The sequence below is a fragment of the Rhyacophila brunnea genome, unplaced genomic scaffold (genome assembly GCF_057557595.1).
Source record: "Rhyacophila brunnea isolate RB1 unplaced genomic scaffold, BYU_Rbru_1.0 scaffold_15, whole genome shotgun sequence".
NCBI lineage: Eukaryota > Metazoa > Arthropoda > Insecta > Trichoptera > Rhyacophilidae > Rhyacophila > Rhyacophila brunnea.
Genome location: NW_028232806.1, coordinates 5,239,357 through 5,255,071, shown reverse-complemented (window position 1 = coordinate 5,255,071; position 15,715 = coordinate 5,239,357). Strand labels below are relative to the sequence as shown.

The following is a 15,715-nucleotide window of genomic DNA, read 5'->3' as shown; positions in this document are numbered from 1 at the left end:
TTTATTTCGTCTAATAAAAAACTATTTTAAATGATAAACAATGAAGGTATGCACACTATGTCGTATTATTACAGACCTACAAACTTATCTTGAGAATGACCAAAAATGTAACTACGAACTACCATAGGACGCCATTTTGTAAAACGTCATTCCAACGTCAAATTTTGCCTGTTACGAGTTATGATTGGGTAGTTTTCGACAGTATCTCCTCCATCTCATTCTACAGATAAGTTTGTAGGGCTGTGTGTATTTGAAAACTTACTGGATGAATACTAATTGACTATATAGCCATATTACAAACGTCAACCATTTGGATTGCGTCAAATTATCGATAAAACAGTTTACGGTGCAAGTGTAGTGTAGAAAATGTCAGATGTGACAGTTCTTTGATGCGTGGCTTCCTTTATAATTTGTACAATATCTCAAAATATTGAAATAAATACGCGTCAAATCGACTGTCTATTGATGCTTATATTATAAACGAAGCGTAAGCTATTTTACCATGATTGATTACTTTTGAATTACCACGAATTTAATGTCTATGCGGCACTTTCTGTATGTTATCAATTTTCGTCCAATAACCGCAGTATACGTGTTAATAATATACACAAATATATTTATAGACTCAATTACTCTTCAGTAGATTATGCCTTTAATGAAAGTTTATTGTACATATTTATGACTGGTGAATCAGTGTTAGGAACCCCATACCAAGAATATTGCATTTGTACGGAATAAATCATACCTAATTTTATTGTTGTTTTATGAAGATGCCTACTCAATTGTCTTGTTATGGAGAGATGCTATTCAACTATAACTTATATAAATATAATTTAATTATTATATTATAATATTATGTAAATATAATTGATTTGTAAAAATAAAGGAGATATACAATACATTTTATCAGCGGTGAAGGCTGGAGGTAGACCAAAGAGATTGGACTCCTCCCCAGAGGTAGCACACAAATGTCAGTGTGTACTCGTTTTGTGAGAGAAAGTTCTATTTCTCTGAAATTAGGTACTCTTTGCTGCAAATGGGCCATACTTGGACATAAAAACCCCCCACTGAGTATTTTTTTTATCAACACAAGCTTACAACCAATTTATGATAAACGTATTTTCATTATAAAAAGTTCCCGCAATAAAAATTTTATTAGGATTCAGGGTAAGAAAAAATAATGCAAATGGATTTAAGTATTGTATTTTTAATAACACAAAAAACACAATAATATTATGAAAAATTATACACAAATCAGTTAATAGCAAATGGTTAAATGTTGGAATAAGAAATATGGTCTTGTTTTTACATATTGTTCTATATAAAATAGCAGCATTATTGTTTAGATAAAACGGTTAAATAAAAAACACAAATAATAACAGTAAATTACAAACAAAATAAAAGTTTATTATATTACCTACCTATTTACACATGTGTATTTTGAAAATATTTTATGAAATAAAAATATAACATGGGTTCGTTTTTGCCATATTGTGTATAAAATTACTTGTTTATACAAACCTATTAGACACAAAATACAGGTAGGTATGTTGAAAATTTGATTATATAGTTAATTACATTATTTTATCTATTTAACTCACTTTTTTAACTCTCATTTAACTTTAACACTCATTTAACTTCACTTTCCGAGAAATGCTTCCCACACAGTAATGAATATTTAGATGGCACCCAGCTCTCCCGCCCGACTGCATCAATCCACAATTTCCGAAGAACTTTATTTTTCGGAAATCTGAAATAATTTAATTTGTATAACATTATAAAATTGCTACATATACTCCATTACATACTTCATATAAATACAATTTTTTGTTTGGTATTCTTAAAAATATATTTAACTCTGAAATGAAATATAAAATCTATGTAAATAATGAATGTCATTAACTAGCACTAACAGTTTTTACTTTGAAAAACACATCGTATATTTTGGGTTCAAAATAATATTATGCATACGGCCCTGGATTTTTCGCAATAAACAACCATTTGACGTTTGATGTAAAAGTTGTGAATTGTTATTGTAAAAGATCTTTTAGGAAAAACTATCAATTTATAAATAATTAATAGTATGCAAATTGTTCCGAAATGCTGTTACTCATTTGTATTCTTCCATTAATAAACATTTTTTACCGAATAATAACGTATAATAATACAATACTTATTTGTCAATAAACGTAAAGAAAAATGTAATATTATTATTATAAATACCTGTGAAAAGATACGCCGGCATTTCTCCTGGCTTTGCATCCTATTACACTGCAAGAGGCCATGGTTTTTTTTACTTAAATCGAGAGAATAATAATATTATATCCGCCATGTTGTTTTACCACACGAACTTGAAGTAGTAGCTCCAGAATACCAACATTACCAACTGTCTTTCTCCGATTCGTATTTTTTAGTACATAAATGATGGCGTGTTCCCTCTCCAGTCTTTCAATCTCTTTGAGGTAGACTGTGGAGTTTCAACGTAAATAGAGCGTACTACGTTTTGTCAGTCATACTTATTTGTTTTCATTGAATTAAGAATACAAATTGCGGATGGTATTGGTTAGTTTTAAAAATTCTATTAAACCATGAAATCAAACCATAATAGAAAAATATTATTTATCTAATATCTATTATGGTTGTGTAAGGCGGGGTTTGGTAATTGTGTCGCAGATGCCGTCATGAGCTTTTATGATTTTTTTGTTGCGAAAACAGTTTATTTCATGTAGACAATTATAATAAATACCTTTTTCTGTCGGCGCATAGGCTTTTCGATCCAATAATTGTAAATTTAAAATTTGAAATTTTCATACATTTTGATGCATCATTATCACAAACAAATATTATATTAGGTAATATTAGGTTGGGGTAGGTTAGATCAGGTTATGTTAGGTTAGGTTTGGTTTGGTCTAAAAAGAATGTTATAAAATCTCATGACAGCATTTTAATTAAATTTTAAAAACTAACTGATACCATCTCCAATAATTGGTATTCTTAGCTCAATGAAAACAAATAAGTATGACTGATAAAGTGTAGTGTGCTCTATTTATGTTGATTCTGTTTATTTATAAAAAAAAAACGACGCTCCACAGCCCTCCTCCACTATTCATCACTGCATTTTATATACTTACTATGAATTTGTCATAAAGTATATTCTCATGTTGTTGATTGATGAAATAGGAAGATTCGAATGAAAAGAAGCATTACAATCATGCCCTGAATCCAAAGAGACATTATATATTAAGATTATCGATTGGAAACATGGCAATGTGAATTTTACCCAGACAGCAAGATTCAAACCACATTCCCCGTTCATTGCAAGTGGAACTCTTTATCCCCTGATTCTCTTGACGGTTATAGTGCCGCAGATGACCGCATGACCATTTATCATTTTTTTTGGCGGAAACAGTTTATCCCATGTAGACAATTATATTAAATAGGTACCCTTTTCTGTCGGCTGAGATGCTTTTCGATCCAATGATTTTTAATTGAAAGTTGATATTTTCGTACATTTCGATGCATCATTATCACACACTAAGGTTAGGTTAGGTTAGATTAGGTTGGGGTAGATTAGGTTAGGTTAGGTTGGGTTTGGTCTAAAAATAAAGTTACAAAAAATCATGCGGTCACCTGCGTCACCAATACCAAATATAGATTTTTTGAATACATTTAAAAAATATTTAGTTTTATTTTAAAGACATAATTCATATTTTAAGGCGATGTCTTTACCTACCAGAGGCACTTAGGGTAAAAATACGAAGCTTGCGATTTGAGACATTTTTTTGATAATCTACAATTTCAACTGTATTAATTAATAAATATGTATCTGAAATCATTAAAAAGAAAAGTATTTTTCATTTTAAGTCAAAGATAAACATATAAAAATTGTAAAAAAATTTAATAAAATGTGAATTTGTCGCAGGACCCCATCTTATTATTACATATATTTTACGGTCATATTTATTATTAAAATTTCGTTTATTAAGTTTTCTATGCTTAACCTAAGAGATTTTTGACTAATTATTCATAGTTTTAATATTTTTATATTGATTTAAAAAACATCGATTTTTATAAGAATATAATAATGTGTATAACTTGATCCTTTTTATTTTCTTCTTCAGTCTTTTTCTTTAGAAAACCCCGAAAATTTTTAGATAAACCATTTTTGTATTTGCAGTACAAAATATTTTAATGACACAATTCGAAATGACACAACTCGAGGCCCTAGTGTTCACTGATATAACAACCCTGCTACAGAGTTGATATTTGCTCATCAATCATTCGTTTCAGTGATCTATCTCCAAGATGGGTGCCGGAGTGAGTCAGGTGTCGTCTCTTCAGAGCAGTGAGCAGCTTGCGGGTCTAGTGGGGCCTGACCATATCCCTCCTGCAGACCCTTATTGGACTCGACTTCTGTCTTTCAACTTGAACCCTCCCAATAATAAGTTAGTTACTACAATACTATTAGCTATCAATTTATTTCATGGTAAGTAATTGTAGCGCTGCTAAAGCCTCAATTACATTGAGCTTCTTTACGAGCTGTTTATTGGCGTATTTAAAAGCGGGCGATTCAGCTACTGCGATTTGATGATTACACACAAAATTTTCCATTCGCTGAGAAGCCACAAGCCAGCGACTATTTTGACGGAACGTAGTTCGTTTTTTTACCGGGAGGTTAGTACTGTGCTCTACTGCGCAGACGCAGTAGGCCCACACGCCGGCGTGTAGCGTGTAAAGTTGACCGGCTTTCAACTTTTCTCGGTAGAGTGTTTACAACCTGCTTATTAGCTTATTCGATGATTACACTGGGCGACTTTACAGGCAGATTGTAAATTCGCCAATAAACAGCTCGTAAAGAAGCTCAATGTAATTGAGGCTTAAGGAGCACTAAAGCAATATTAATTATAATTTAGTATACATGTAAACATTCTGAATGACGTTAAGCCGGCTCTCACATCAAAACTTGTCTCGCCTGCAATGTGTCGAATAGTCGATGTGACGTCATCGTTATTCACAAAACATACGTCGCCAAATGGAGCTCCGCAGATTGGTTGAATGCGACTTTTTAGTTTGAAAAAAACATCTACTGTTGCAATCAACAAGTTGCATGCTTCTCGAGCTGCTAGTCGAAGACACCAGGACGCGTACGAACACCTACGAATTGGTCATTCCTATACCAGCTCGCCGATCACTGCATCCAAATATCTATATGTGTCGAAGGTTAATTGCGACTGTCGCAAGGTAGATGTGCGCGATCTTCATATGAAACACCGAATCAACGTTCATGGAAGGTTTGATTTATGGCTGGAGACATAAAACAGTCTTGTAGATTTTCTATTAGCAAGGGAGTCTGACAAGGCGATACGATCTCATCCAAATTATTAACGCTACTCTGGTAGACCGATTCAGGCGACTTGACTGGGAGAACAGTGAAATTACCATTAGGCGGATACGTCAGCCATCTGCGCTTTTCAGATAACATTGATGTCTTTGCGAATGACCCGGAAGACCTCTAGAACATGATGCAGGAGCTTGCAAATAAAAGCCGCAAAGTTGGTTCAAAGATAAATTACTCAAATATAAAAGTAATGGTAAACTGCTTTGCTGAAGCAAAAGCGATCCTCATCAATGGCACTCAAATCAAGCGAGTCAACTACGTCATTATCTTGGACAATAAATGTCAATTGACAGTGGTGTGCATGGCATGATAGCTCGCAACATCAAACTGTCATGTAGTGCATTTGGGTACCAGTAGAGTATCTTCAAAACTGACTTCACACTGTGTTAAGTGTTCAACCAATGTGTGCTACCAGTGCTCACATACAGTACAATTGCATATGGTGAGAAGATACTTAAGATTTAATTGTATGTTTACGCGAAATGCGATAAAGGCGTCGTCGTCGGCTTGTGCTTGCCACTCTGCACCTCTTTATTGTGCATCTTTAGTTGATTATGCACCTAATAAATGTATGGAAATAAACACCGCTTATCGACGCCGCTAAGTGGCATGTGAAATACTAATGCGTAAGTTTATTTTAATTTTAGTGAGGAGCAGGTAATGCTTGATGCGATCACAGAGCCACTTCTGCAACAGCTAGCCGCCAACAATCCAAGATCCGGTAACATCGGATCGCTGGTTCAAGTATTCCTCACCAGAGCCACAGAACTGCTGGCTTCTCCGGGAGCTGATAAGTAAGTTATCAGAAGTATTCATCTCTACGACCATTCCTGTCTATCTTCTTTAGCTCTTTCAAAGAACTGGTATAATATACGGGGCAATATGAAAATTATGTCTTACATACTTGATCATGATGTCAAAGGATTTTTAAGGGCTCATGACCCACTGTAGTCAATCTGTAACACGAACCTGTAAATTTTGATAGTGCTAGTTTTTGCTCATACTTTGAATGCAATATGGTAAACTGTTTGAAGAAAGTGATGATTGTTTCATGTTTAAATAATTGGTAATAATTTGAATGAAATCTGTAATCGAAATTCTTCATTTATTATGAACAAGTTACCGCATTGCATTCGTTAAATGGAACTGAACGAATGCCGCCCTGAATCTAGTCAGCCTTGTTCACTATATATTATCCTCGCTTCAAAAGACTTTTTTAACTAAGACATTCATTCGACTCAATATCAAAATAATCTAAACCCAAAAATGCTAACAAAATTATATCCACTCCAGTATACTTAATCCGTACGAAACATCACCAACTTAAATTATGGTCAAAATAATCGATCTACAGAGCTTACTATTCGTAATTTAATTGGAAAATTCAAGTTACATGTTAATGTTTGTGACAAAAATCCAACACTTCTAAAACGTAAACGAACTGCTGAAAATATAGATGTTGTGAATCAAAGTGTGTATGAAAATCCAGAACAATCAATTACACATTGTTCTCAAGAATTCGGACTTTCTTATGGCACTACATGGAATATTCTTCATAAAGATTTGCATTTGAAGGCGTATAAAATAGAGTTAACACAAGAACTTAAACTGAATGACCATTTGGTGTGTTTAAATTTTGCTAATTGGGCTTTAGACTTAGAGCAACTTGAAAAACCTTATACAGTACTCTCTCAGTAATCCGCCACCCTAAAAACCAGACAAGTGTCCAATTAGTGAAAGCGGCGGATTATAGTGCATACATATTATATTATAATATGGTAAAAATTAAAACAGGTATTTTGTGAAAATAGTTTTTTTGAGAAATTTGTACTAGCAAAGTACGGTATTATTTATAATTTATATCAAGTGTTTATTAAATTATACATATTTATTTACTAAATATTAAACAGTAAATCACTTGACACAACCAGTTGTTCAGTGAGGCAGATATTCTTGAATGGCTTAGGATTCCTCGCTTTCCCTGTGACCAAAAGCTTAATTTTGTGTGTCCCGGTGGCATTGGAGTACGGCATAATTATTGTGATGCGGTCCTTGGGCACGTTCCTCCCTGCTACGAGTACATTACTTTCTTCGCGATGAACATTCGTTTTAGGAAGGAGAAGTTTCCAAAATAAACCCGTCTCACTGCGTTATATACATGTACGCGGCGAACTACTGAATTTGACAATTGAATACCGGCGATTTATAGAGCTTGATTTTGTGCTCAACTAGTAAAATTAACGGCGGATTATAGTAGTTATCGGATAATCGAGCGGCGGATTACTGAGAGTGTACTGTATATGCTGTTCAACTTTGTTGCGTGTGCCAAGAGTTGTCTTTGAATTGAAAAATGTGGCGAATCTCAACTAAATCGCATGTACAAAGTTGACGAGACGTTGTCACAAAGAGTTTGTATGTGTGACCCACTTTTAACTAATTATTTTATCTCGTTGTTGATTGGTTATCCTGTGCTCATTAATTAATAATAACTTTTTCCAAAGCAGTTAAAGAAATTACAGTTTTTTTTTCTAGTGCTATTCTATCATGGCAGACTTTCAACTGTTTGTTTGTGATTCGATGCATTGGAAAATACTTGGTGGAAACGGTTAGCGAACCGGTGCTCCGACAGCATTTCCATTCTTGTTGGGAAACGGAACCACAGCAGCAGGTGACGGTAAGTTGTGACAATTTCTAAGATGTTTCCTTCGTCTCCAGTAGTGAGCAAAAAAAGAATTACTTGAGTCTGCTCAACCGTGCATTAGTCATAGACATATTTCTACTGTTTAATAGCATACTACCTATCTTTTTTTTATGTAATACTGTTTCATATTTCTTTGTTTCTAAATGTCATGTTGTGAACGTCTTAAACTTATAATTTGTTATGTCCACAATATGTTAAAAATAAATAAATTGAAATTGAATAAATTGAAATAGACCAAAAAATAAATTTGTATAATTTTATAAAACTATCGTAGTACCTATAAACTTTCTTTATGGTGTTCACTGAATTCTATGAAGTAAAATGCTTTTTTTTGTATTTTGAATATGAGAAATATATGCCAGACATGGTATGAGAATAAGCTAGATAGGAGAAAAAAGCTAGAGTAAATTAAAATAATATTTAGAAACTAGCATTTCAGAAAAATAAGTCCTAATTATGAACATGGAGAAAGTTTAAGTAAGCTATTTGTAATGTCGAAAAATGCTGGATTTAACACCATACGCCAAATGCGTATTTTAAAAGCAAGATGCTTATCAAAAAATGTTATAACTGATAAGAAATTTACTTAAGCTAGGGTATCCTAAGAAAGCGGTGCCGTTATGTAGCGGCCATAACATGATGTGATGCGGCGGATGTAAGAAAACGGCTGTAAGAACAATAACCAGAGATGTAAACTAAAAAAAAGACGGACAATGGTCAGTGGTGGAGAATGGACGATCTAAACATAGCATTATTACTATATTTGGAAGATGAAGAGTCATCGGACGACGAAAACTGTCGTTTCGAAGAGACCGAGGAAAACCTGGGGAAAAACGTTCTATGACTGTATGACGACCGTCATGCAAATGGCGGCACCGATATTTGATGTTACACTCACAACCAACGCTCTCTAGGAAACCAACGCCATATGGTTTGCATAGACAACGTTTTAGTGACGTCAACCACTGCTACATTACAGCCGATACATAACGACACTGCTTTCTTAGGAAACCCTAGCTTTAGTTGGCAACAATGGATGGTACGATAATTAAAAGATTGTATAAATTTCGGTAGTCTGACTTAATAATGCTTACTACGTGACGAAATACGTGGCGTGAAACAATTTTTATATGACACGTTTAATGCCAAATGATAGAATACATTTTATAAAATAAATACGTTAATTATTTACATAAATCTATTTTCAGGTGCAGCAAAATCACAACACATCAGATAGAATGAACGGAAACTTGAATGGACCCCAACATGACTCCGTTAGGCAATCCTTACCTGTTCAAACAGACGATAATGCTGTAGGACAATCTGCACACACTCAAGGTATAACATCACTAAATTTTTTTTCTTCAGTTGGCTCTACAATCTGAAGTGGATTTTAGCCGCCTTACGAAGAGGTTTCATAACATATTTTGTTTTACGATAAATGGATGTTAGCCCCTGGTAATCCCTGATGTATACTGTGTCAGATTTTAATTCTAATTAGCATATAAGTCCATTACTGCAAAGTTATTCTTAACCGTTAACACAGAAACACTTTTCCATTATTTTTATTGGTCCAAATTAACACAGAAGCAATTCCATACACAAGGCTGGTAACATGGCGAAAGTTTAAGTCGATAGGTACGCCTGTTGTGTGAAATACATCTCTTATTTGCGAAGTTTGGTCAAATTCAAGTATGCTTGTGCAGGTGTATCTATGGTTTTTCCACCCGAATCCTGAAATTTCATATTGAAATTTCAAATAAGAATTGAACATATCGCACCGTGAGTGTAAAACCAAGGACATATTTTGGATATATTAGGGTTTGAAGTCTTCGTTTTGTTAGAAGAAATAGAGTTTCTAAAAAAAACCATAATATTTTGATACGAGGGTGGGTCAATAAGTCCTTAGAAAAGCCGACAGGTGGCGCGACTAGTACTGTAAGCGGTTTGTTTTCATGCAGCGGCACTACCGATTCAGTATGCTGCGAAGTTTCAATCAGATTGGTCGGGTTGTTGTTTTTTATTTTCGTACATTTAAAAAAAAAATTTGCTTGTTTACAAAAATGGAGAAAATTGAGTTTAGAGCTGTTATTAAACATTTTGATATAAAAGGGTTAACAGCAAAGGAAATAAAAAATGAGTTGGATTTAGTTCACGGCATATCTGCTCCTTCACTTGCAACTATTTATAACTGGTTAAATGAATTTAAACGTGGTCGTACATCAACAAAGGATGAACCACGCTCAGGACGTCCTGTAGAGGTGACTACACCAGAAATGATCAATAAAATCCACGATATGGTGTTAAGTGACCGAAGATTAAAGTTGAGTGAGATAATTGAGGTTACAGGGATCTCAAAAGGTAGCGTCATTTCTATTTTACATGACAAATTGGGCATGAAAAAAGTTTCTGCAAGATGGGTGCCGCGTTTGCTCACAGTCGACAATAAACGCAATAGGGTGGTGGCCTCTAAAGCCCTGTTGTCGCTCATGCAACGCAATCCGGATGAATTTTTTCGTCGCTTTGTGACTGTAGATGAAACATGGATACACCACTATACTCCCGAGATGAAAGAACAGTCAAAGCAGTGGATTGCGAAAGGCGAACCATGTCCAAAGAAGGCGAAAACCGTAAAATCAGCTGGTAAGGTTATGGCTACTGTATTTTGGGATGCACGTGGAATTATTTTTGTTGACTATTTGGAAAAAGGAAAAACAATAACAGGGGATTATTATGCATTTTTATTGGACCAGCTAAAAAACGAAATTGAAGAAAAACGGCCTCATTAAACAGGAAAAAAATCCTCTTTCATCAGGACAATGCCCGTGTTCACACATGTTTACGATCAATGGCTAAAATTGAAGAATTGAAGTTCGAATTGGTCGACCACCCACCGTATTCGCCAGATTTAGCCCCCAGTGACTTTTTCCTTTTCCCAAACTTAAAAAAATGGCTAAGTGGACAACGTTTTTTTTTCAAATGAAGAAGTCATCGATCGGACAAATGCTTATTTTGAGGACCTTCCGAAAACTTATTTTTCTGACGGTTTAAAAAAAATTGAGAAACGTCTAACCAAGTGTATTGAGCTCCAAGGAGATTATGTTGAGAAATAAAAAAAAAATACAAAAATAAAAACTGTTTTAATGCTTTTTTCTAAGGAATTATTGACCCACCCTCGTATATTAATATTTTGTGATTGTGATCTTTGTCGTCACAACTACAAAATAAAAGCCTTTCTAAATAGAAATAGAAAAAAGTGTAAAGTAATAGTTAAAGCAAAGAGAGCATGAGACACAAGGAAGGGCCGTAGATTATCTGATCTTTTTCAAGCCGAACGATAATTACTTCTGCAACCTCGCAACTGACAACTGTAAAATTTAATTAGAAACAGAGGGATTTGCACTGAAGAAGACTCGCGCATGGTTAAAGATGTACATAATAAAGTCCTGGACGCCACACGATCTTGAGACCGTGAAAGATTATAATCATTTAACAGTGTGGAATAAAGTGGGAACAATAAATAAAAGAGCAATTTATATACTTGACAGAAACTATATTATAGCAAAAGCAAGAAATACATTAAAAGGTTATTAAGCGGCTCGATATTGAAATTTGTAAATACTAAAATAAATGCAAGCAGCTAAGTTTGAAAAGAAACATTGGAAGAATAGTGAATCAAATAATAGATTTAAAATACCAAACTGGAACGATCAGAGGCTTCAAACACTGCGGCTCCGTTAAGTGACGTCCATGATAAATGTTGGGTAAAACTCAAGCGGAGCACGACTATACTAGACGACAGTCAGAATCAAAAAGCCTAGTTGCTTGTTCCACACCTCCCGACGTCCGTTGCGGCCGGAAATTCCATCAGCGACATCTGTCAAATCGCGTACGCTCCATCGACGTGACCATAGATAATCGTCGGGGTTGCCAGCGGTATGAAAGTTAGTTATGTTCATTTTGAACATAACAATTTGGTTTATCATTATATTGCATGTTCTTTTAGTTACTTCACTTTTACATTATCAAGTTCACGACTTTTGCAGTCTCGTAATTAACTCTTTCGTCTTTAGTAATCTCGAAATTGAAAAATTTGTCGATGCCTTGGTTTTACACTCACGGTGCGATATCAACATAACTTACAATTTTATTAGTCATGCCACTGCAGTATAATTATTAAAAAAAATATGTTACGACTCGCCACTCGATATATGATAGCTCGCGACGAACTATGAATTGAGGGCGGCGGCCGTCACCCGTGACGTAGATTATTTTCCAAAATAGTTAATATGTAATTGACATACTCTATCTCGGTCTAAAAGTTTACACGACCAAGAGAGGGGGGGTGTTAAAAGTTATCACTTTTCACAGTTAATTTGTAATAATTAACTGCCTGAATACATAAAGTGATAAATGTAATATTTTTATCACATTTATCACTTTTTGAGTATTACGTGATATGTTAGAATAGCCACGCTTGGTCAGCTGTATTTAGATGAACAATTTACTGCAAGTGAAGTGAAAGAAAGTGTACATTGTATAGTTATGTTTTTAGATGCGAAAGACAGAATTGGTAATCATTCCGATCAAATTAATGGCGTCGACGTTCCAACAGAGACACTGATACAGCTTGAAGGCCAGACAGTTTCTAATGCTACCCTCTGCATAGACGGACCATTAGAGATGCTTATGGATGCCTTGTTTGGCCTGATAATCGACGTACCCGTCACGTAAGTTCTTATATTTTCCACACTCATTTTCTTTCCAATTCTTTCCAAATCTTTGCAATTTTTCGTACGGCATGAGAAGATGCGGAATTCACAAGGAATTGACAAGTCATTGATCAACGCACACAAAAATCAGACCAAGAGACACAAGTAGACCAACGGCATATTTTTTTTACATATCTATCTGACGGTGGGGAAGAGTGGAGGTAGACTATGGAGATCCGACAAAAATAGTGCACAATTTGTCAGTCATAGTTATTTGTTTCCATTAAACTAAAAATACAAATTACAGATAGTATTGGTTAGTTAACAAAATTCAATCAAGGCGAAGTCTTTACTTACCAGAGGCACCTAGCAGAAAAATACGAAGCTTGCAATTATTTGAGACATTTTTTTGATAACTTATAATTTTAAAGGTATTAATTAATAAATATGTATGTATCTGAAAACATTAAAAAGAAAAATATTTTTTATTTTAAGTCAAAGATAAACTTACAATTTTAAAAAAATGTTATAAAATGTGAAATTGGTGAAGGGTCCTGTCTTATTATTATAATATAATATTATTTTATGGTCAATTTATTATTAAAATTTGGTTTTATGAAGTATGAGGTAATATTTTAATGAAGAGATTTTTGACTAATTCATAGTTTTAATAATATTATTTATAATATGTATTTATTTTAAAAAACATCAATTTTCATAAAAATATAAATTTGTATAACTTGAAATCTTTTTTATTTAACTCTATAAAATATTTGAAATTATCTATGATTTAATGGCAAAATTTTTATTTATTTTATAGACATGTCGAAGAATATTTTTTATTTATTATGGTTTGGTTAGCAGGGTTTAATTTAATTTTGAAAACTAATCAACACTACATACATATGTGCAAGTTGTATTAGTTCAATGAAAAAAAAAGTATGGTTTGCATAGTTTATTATGCACTATTTATGTTGGATCTCTACTGCCTACCTCCACCCTTTGCCACCGCTATGTGGAAACCGATCATGAAGAGTCGATTCGAGATCAAAAATCAAAAATCAGAAGCAGTAGGACCATTAGCAAAAGAGATGGACTGGATTGTGTGACCCCCAATTTATTAAGCGTCTGGCAGTTTAAACCGAACGACCTATCCACCTCTCTGCTTCCTATGGACTCTGCAGTATTGTAACCCATTGTATTTTTGTGGAGTGGTCATAATCGGATAATACGGATGATGAATGATATTTACTTTATGCTGGTTGAGTCTCAACTTCTTGGATATCTATACATTTCCATTCTTGATAGTCGGTCGGATGTGTCGGTAAAAACTACTTAAGATATCAAGCCCAATATAGGTAATGTATTGAGGACATGAAGACAGATAAGCCGGTCACGTTGTTAGATGCGGTAGATCTAGAGCAGGGGTTCTCATGTGCGGCCACCAGCGCTTTACAGAATAATATTTCAAAAATGTATTCATAAAATTATGAAATTGATTGAATACACATATCTTACAAATATCGCAGCCAGTTGACAGATGTAAATTTAGAAGCAGCCATGCGGCTCGCATTGGATAAAAGGAGTATTGAGGAATTTCCATTTGCATTATTTTTAAATAAATGGATATGTACTGAAATGTTCAAATGTCTTTTATTACATGAACTTGTCCATAAATAAATTGATCCCGTTTTTTTAGTAAATTAAATTTAGCTTTAATTTTTTCAATCACAACAAAAGTGAAATTTGGTGCAGCCACCAGATGTTTCCATAGAACTGTCAATGTGAATTGTGCGGCCACAGTTAAATTCACGTGAGAACCACTGATCTGGAGCTCTATATAAGGTTTATGAAGGGTAGATGGGTGGACAACGTCAAGAGGGATGCAGAAAGGCTGAGTGTGACCGACTGGAGAGAGAGAGAGAGAAAGATTGATTCAATCAAAATTGTACTCTTCTCTTTATTGGGATCTAAATTGCGTATTAATTTTAATTGTTTAATTGATACTTGAACATTTTATTTTTCTTTATAGTGACAACACCTATTACCTACACCTTGAAGCAATCAACACATTGTTAGTGTTACTCTCTGTGCATCTATTCTCCATGTCACATAGCGAGGTCATCACTTCTGAAAATTCTCATATATACAAGTAAGTATTCATTACAACAAAAAATTGTCAATACTTATTGACACTTTGGTATCGATACGATAATGATCTGCATTTTATTTTAATAAAAGTTCATGCGGGTAATGATCATTTGACATCAACACTTGCAAGTATCGATACTTCGATACAATACAGATATCAATAACGCCATATCAATAATTACAACATATATTAGAGGACAAACAATTATCTATTAATATAATGCTTCAAATATATTATCATCACATTACGTGCTGTCACAGTAAGCTGTGGTAAAAAAATGTGTGAAGTCGTTTTTTGGTATTTAAAATGTTATCAGACTGATGCTCCCATCCCGTAACACAATTTGAATTTTTAAACAAACATTGACAGTTAGCAAAATCTGCAAAATCACCAGAACTACAACGAGGTCACCTCACGCGTATCGCGCTACATCATGAACTGCACTGATCAGTGAACTTTTTTTTATTCTCTGTAGGCCTACACATTTTTGACTCATGTCAAAATCACGTGTTCTTTGTTCTCAGTGGTTTTCTCTGGATTTTCTATTAAATTATTATCTATGTCTGGTGATTACGTCTATTATCTATGGTCTGCTGGTTGGGTTCTGTTCAAAATATTATCTATGGATGCAATATCGCAAGTAATTTTAACATACGCACACGTAGAGACTTAAAATTGATTGAAAGTACCATGAACAATGAATAATAATTCAAAATGCTAATAGATTAGAGTTGGCACTCTCCATCATTGAA

The 15,715-nt window shown here is 34.1% G+C and overlaps 1 protein-coding gene across 1 annotated transcript in view; it reads left to right on the top strand.

The window, feature by feature from the left end:
* Positions 1–350: 350 nt before the first annotated feature.
* Positions 351–15,715, top strand: part of LOC147074835 (dymeclin) — a 35,924-nt gene continuing 20,559 nt past the window's right edge. The window contains exons 1-7 of the mRNA XM_085943156.1: positions 351–487; positions 4,291–4,445; positions 6,046–6,192; positions 7,931–8,072; positions 9,308–9,437; positions 12,655–12,829; positions 14,844–14,963. Coding sequence (XP_085799282.1) covers positions 4,306–4,445; positions 6,046–6,192; positions 7,931–8,072; positions 9,308–9,437; positions 12,655–12,829; positions 14,844–14,963 — 854 coding nt within the window. The 5' untranslated portion in view covers positions 351–487; positions 4,291–4,305. The remainder of the gene's footprint in view (positions 488–4,290; positions 4,446–6,045; positions 6,193–7,930; positions 8,073–9,307; positions 9,438–12,654; positions 12,830–14,843; positions 14,964–15,715) is intronic.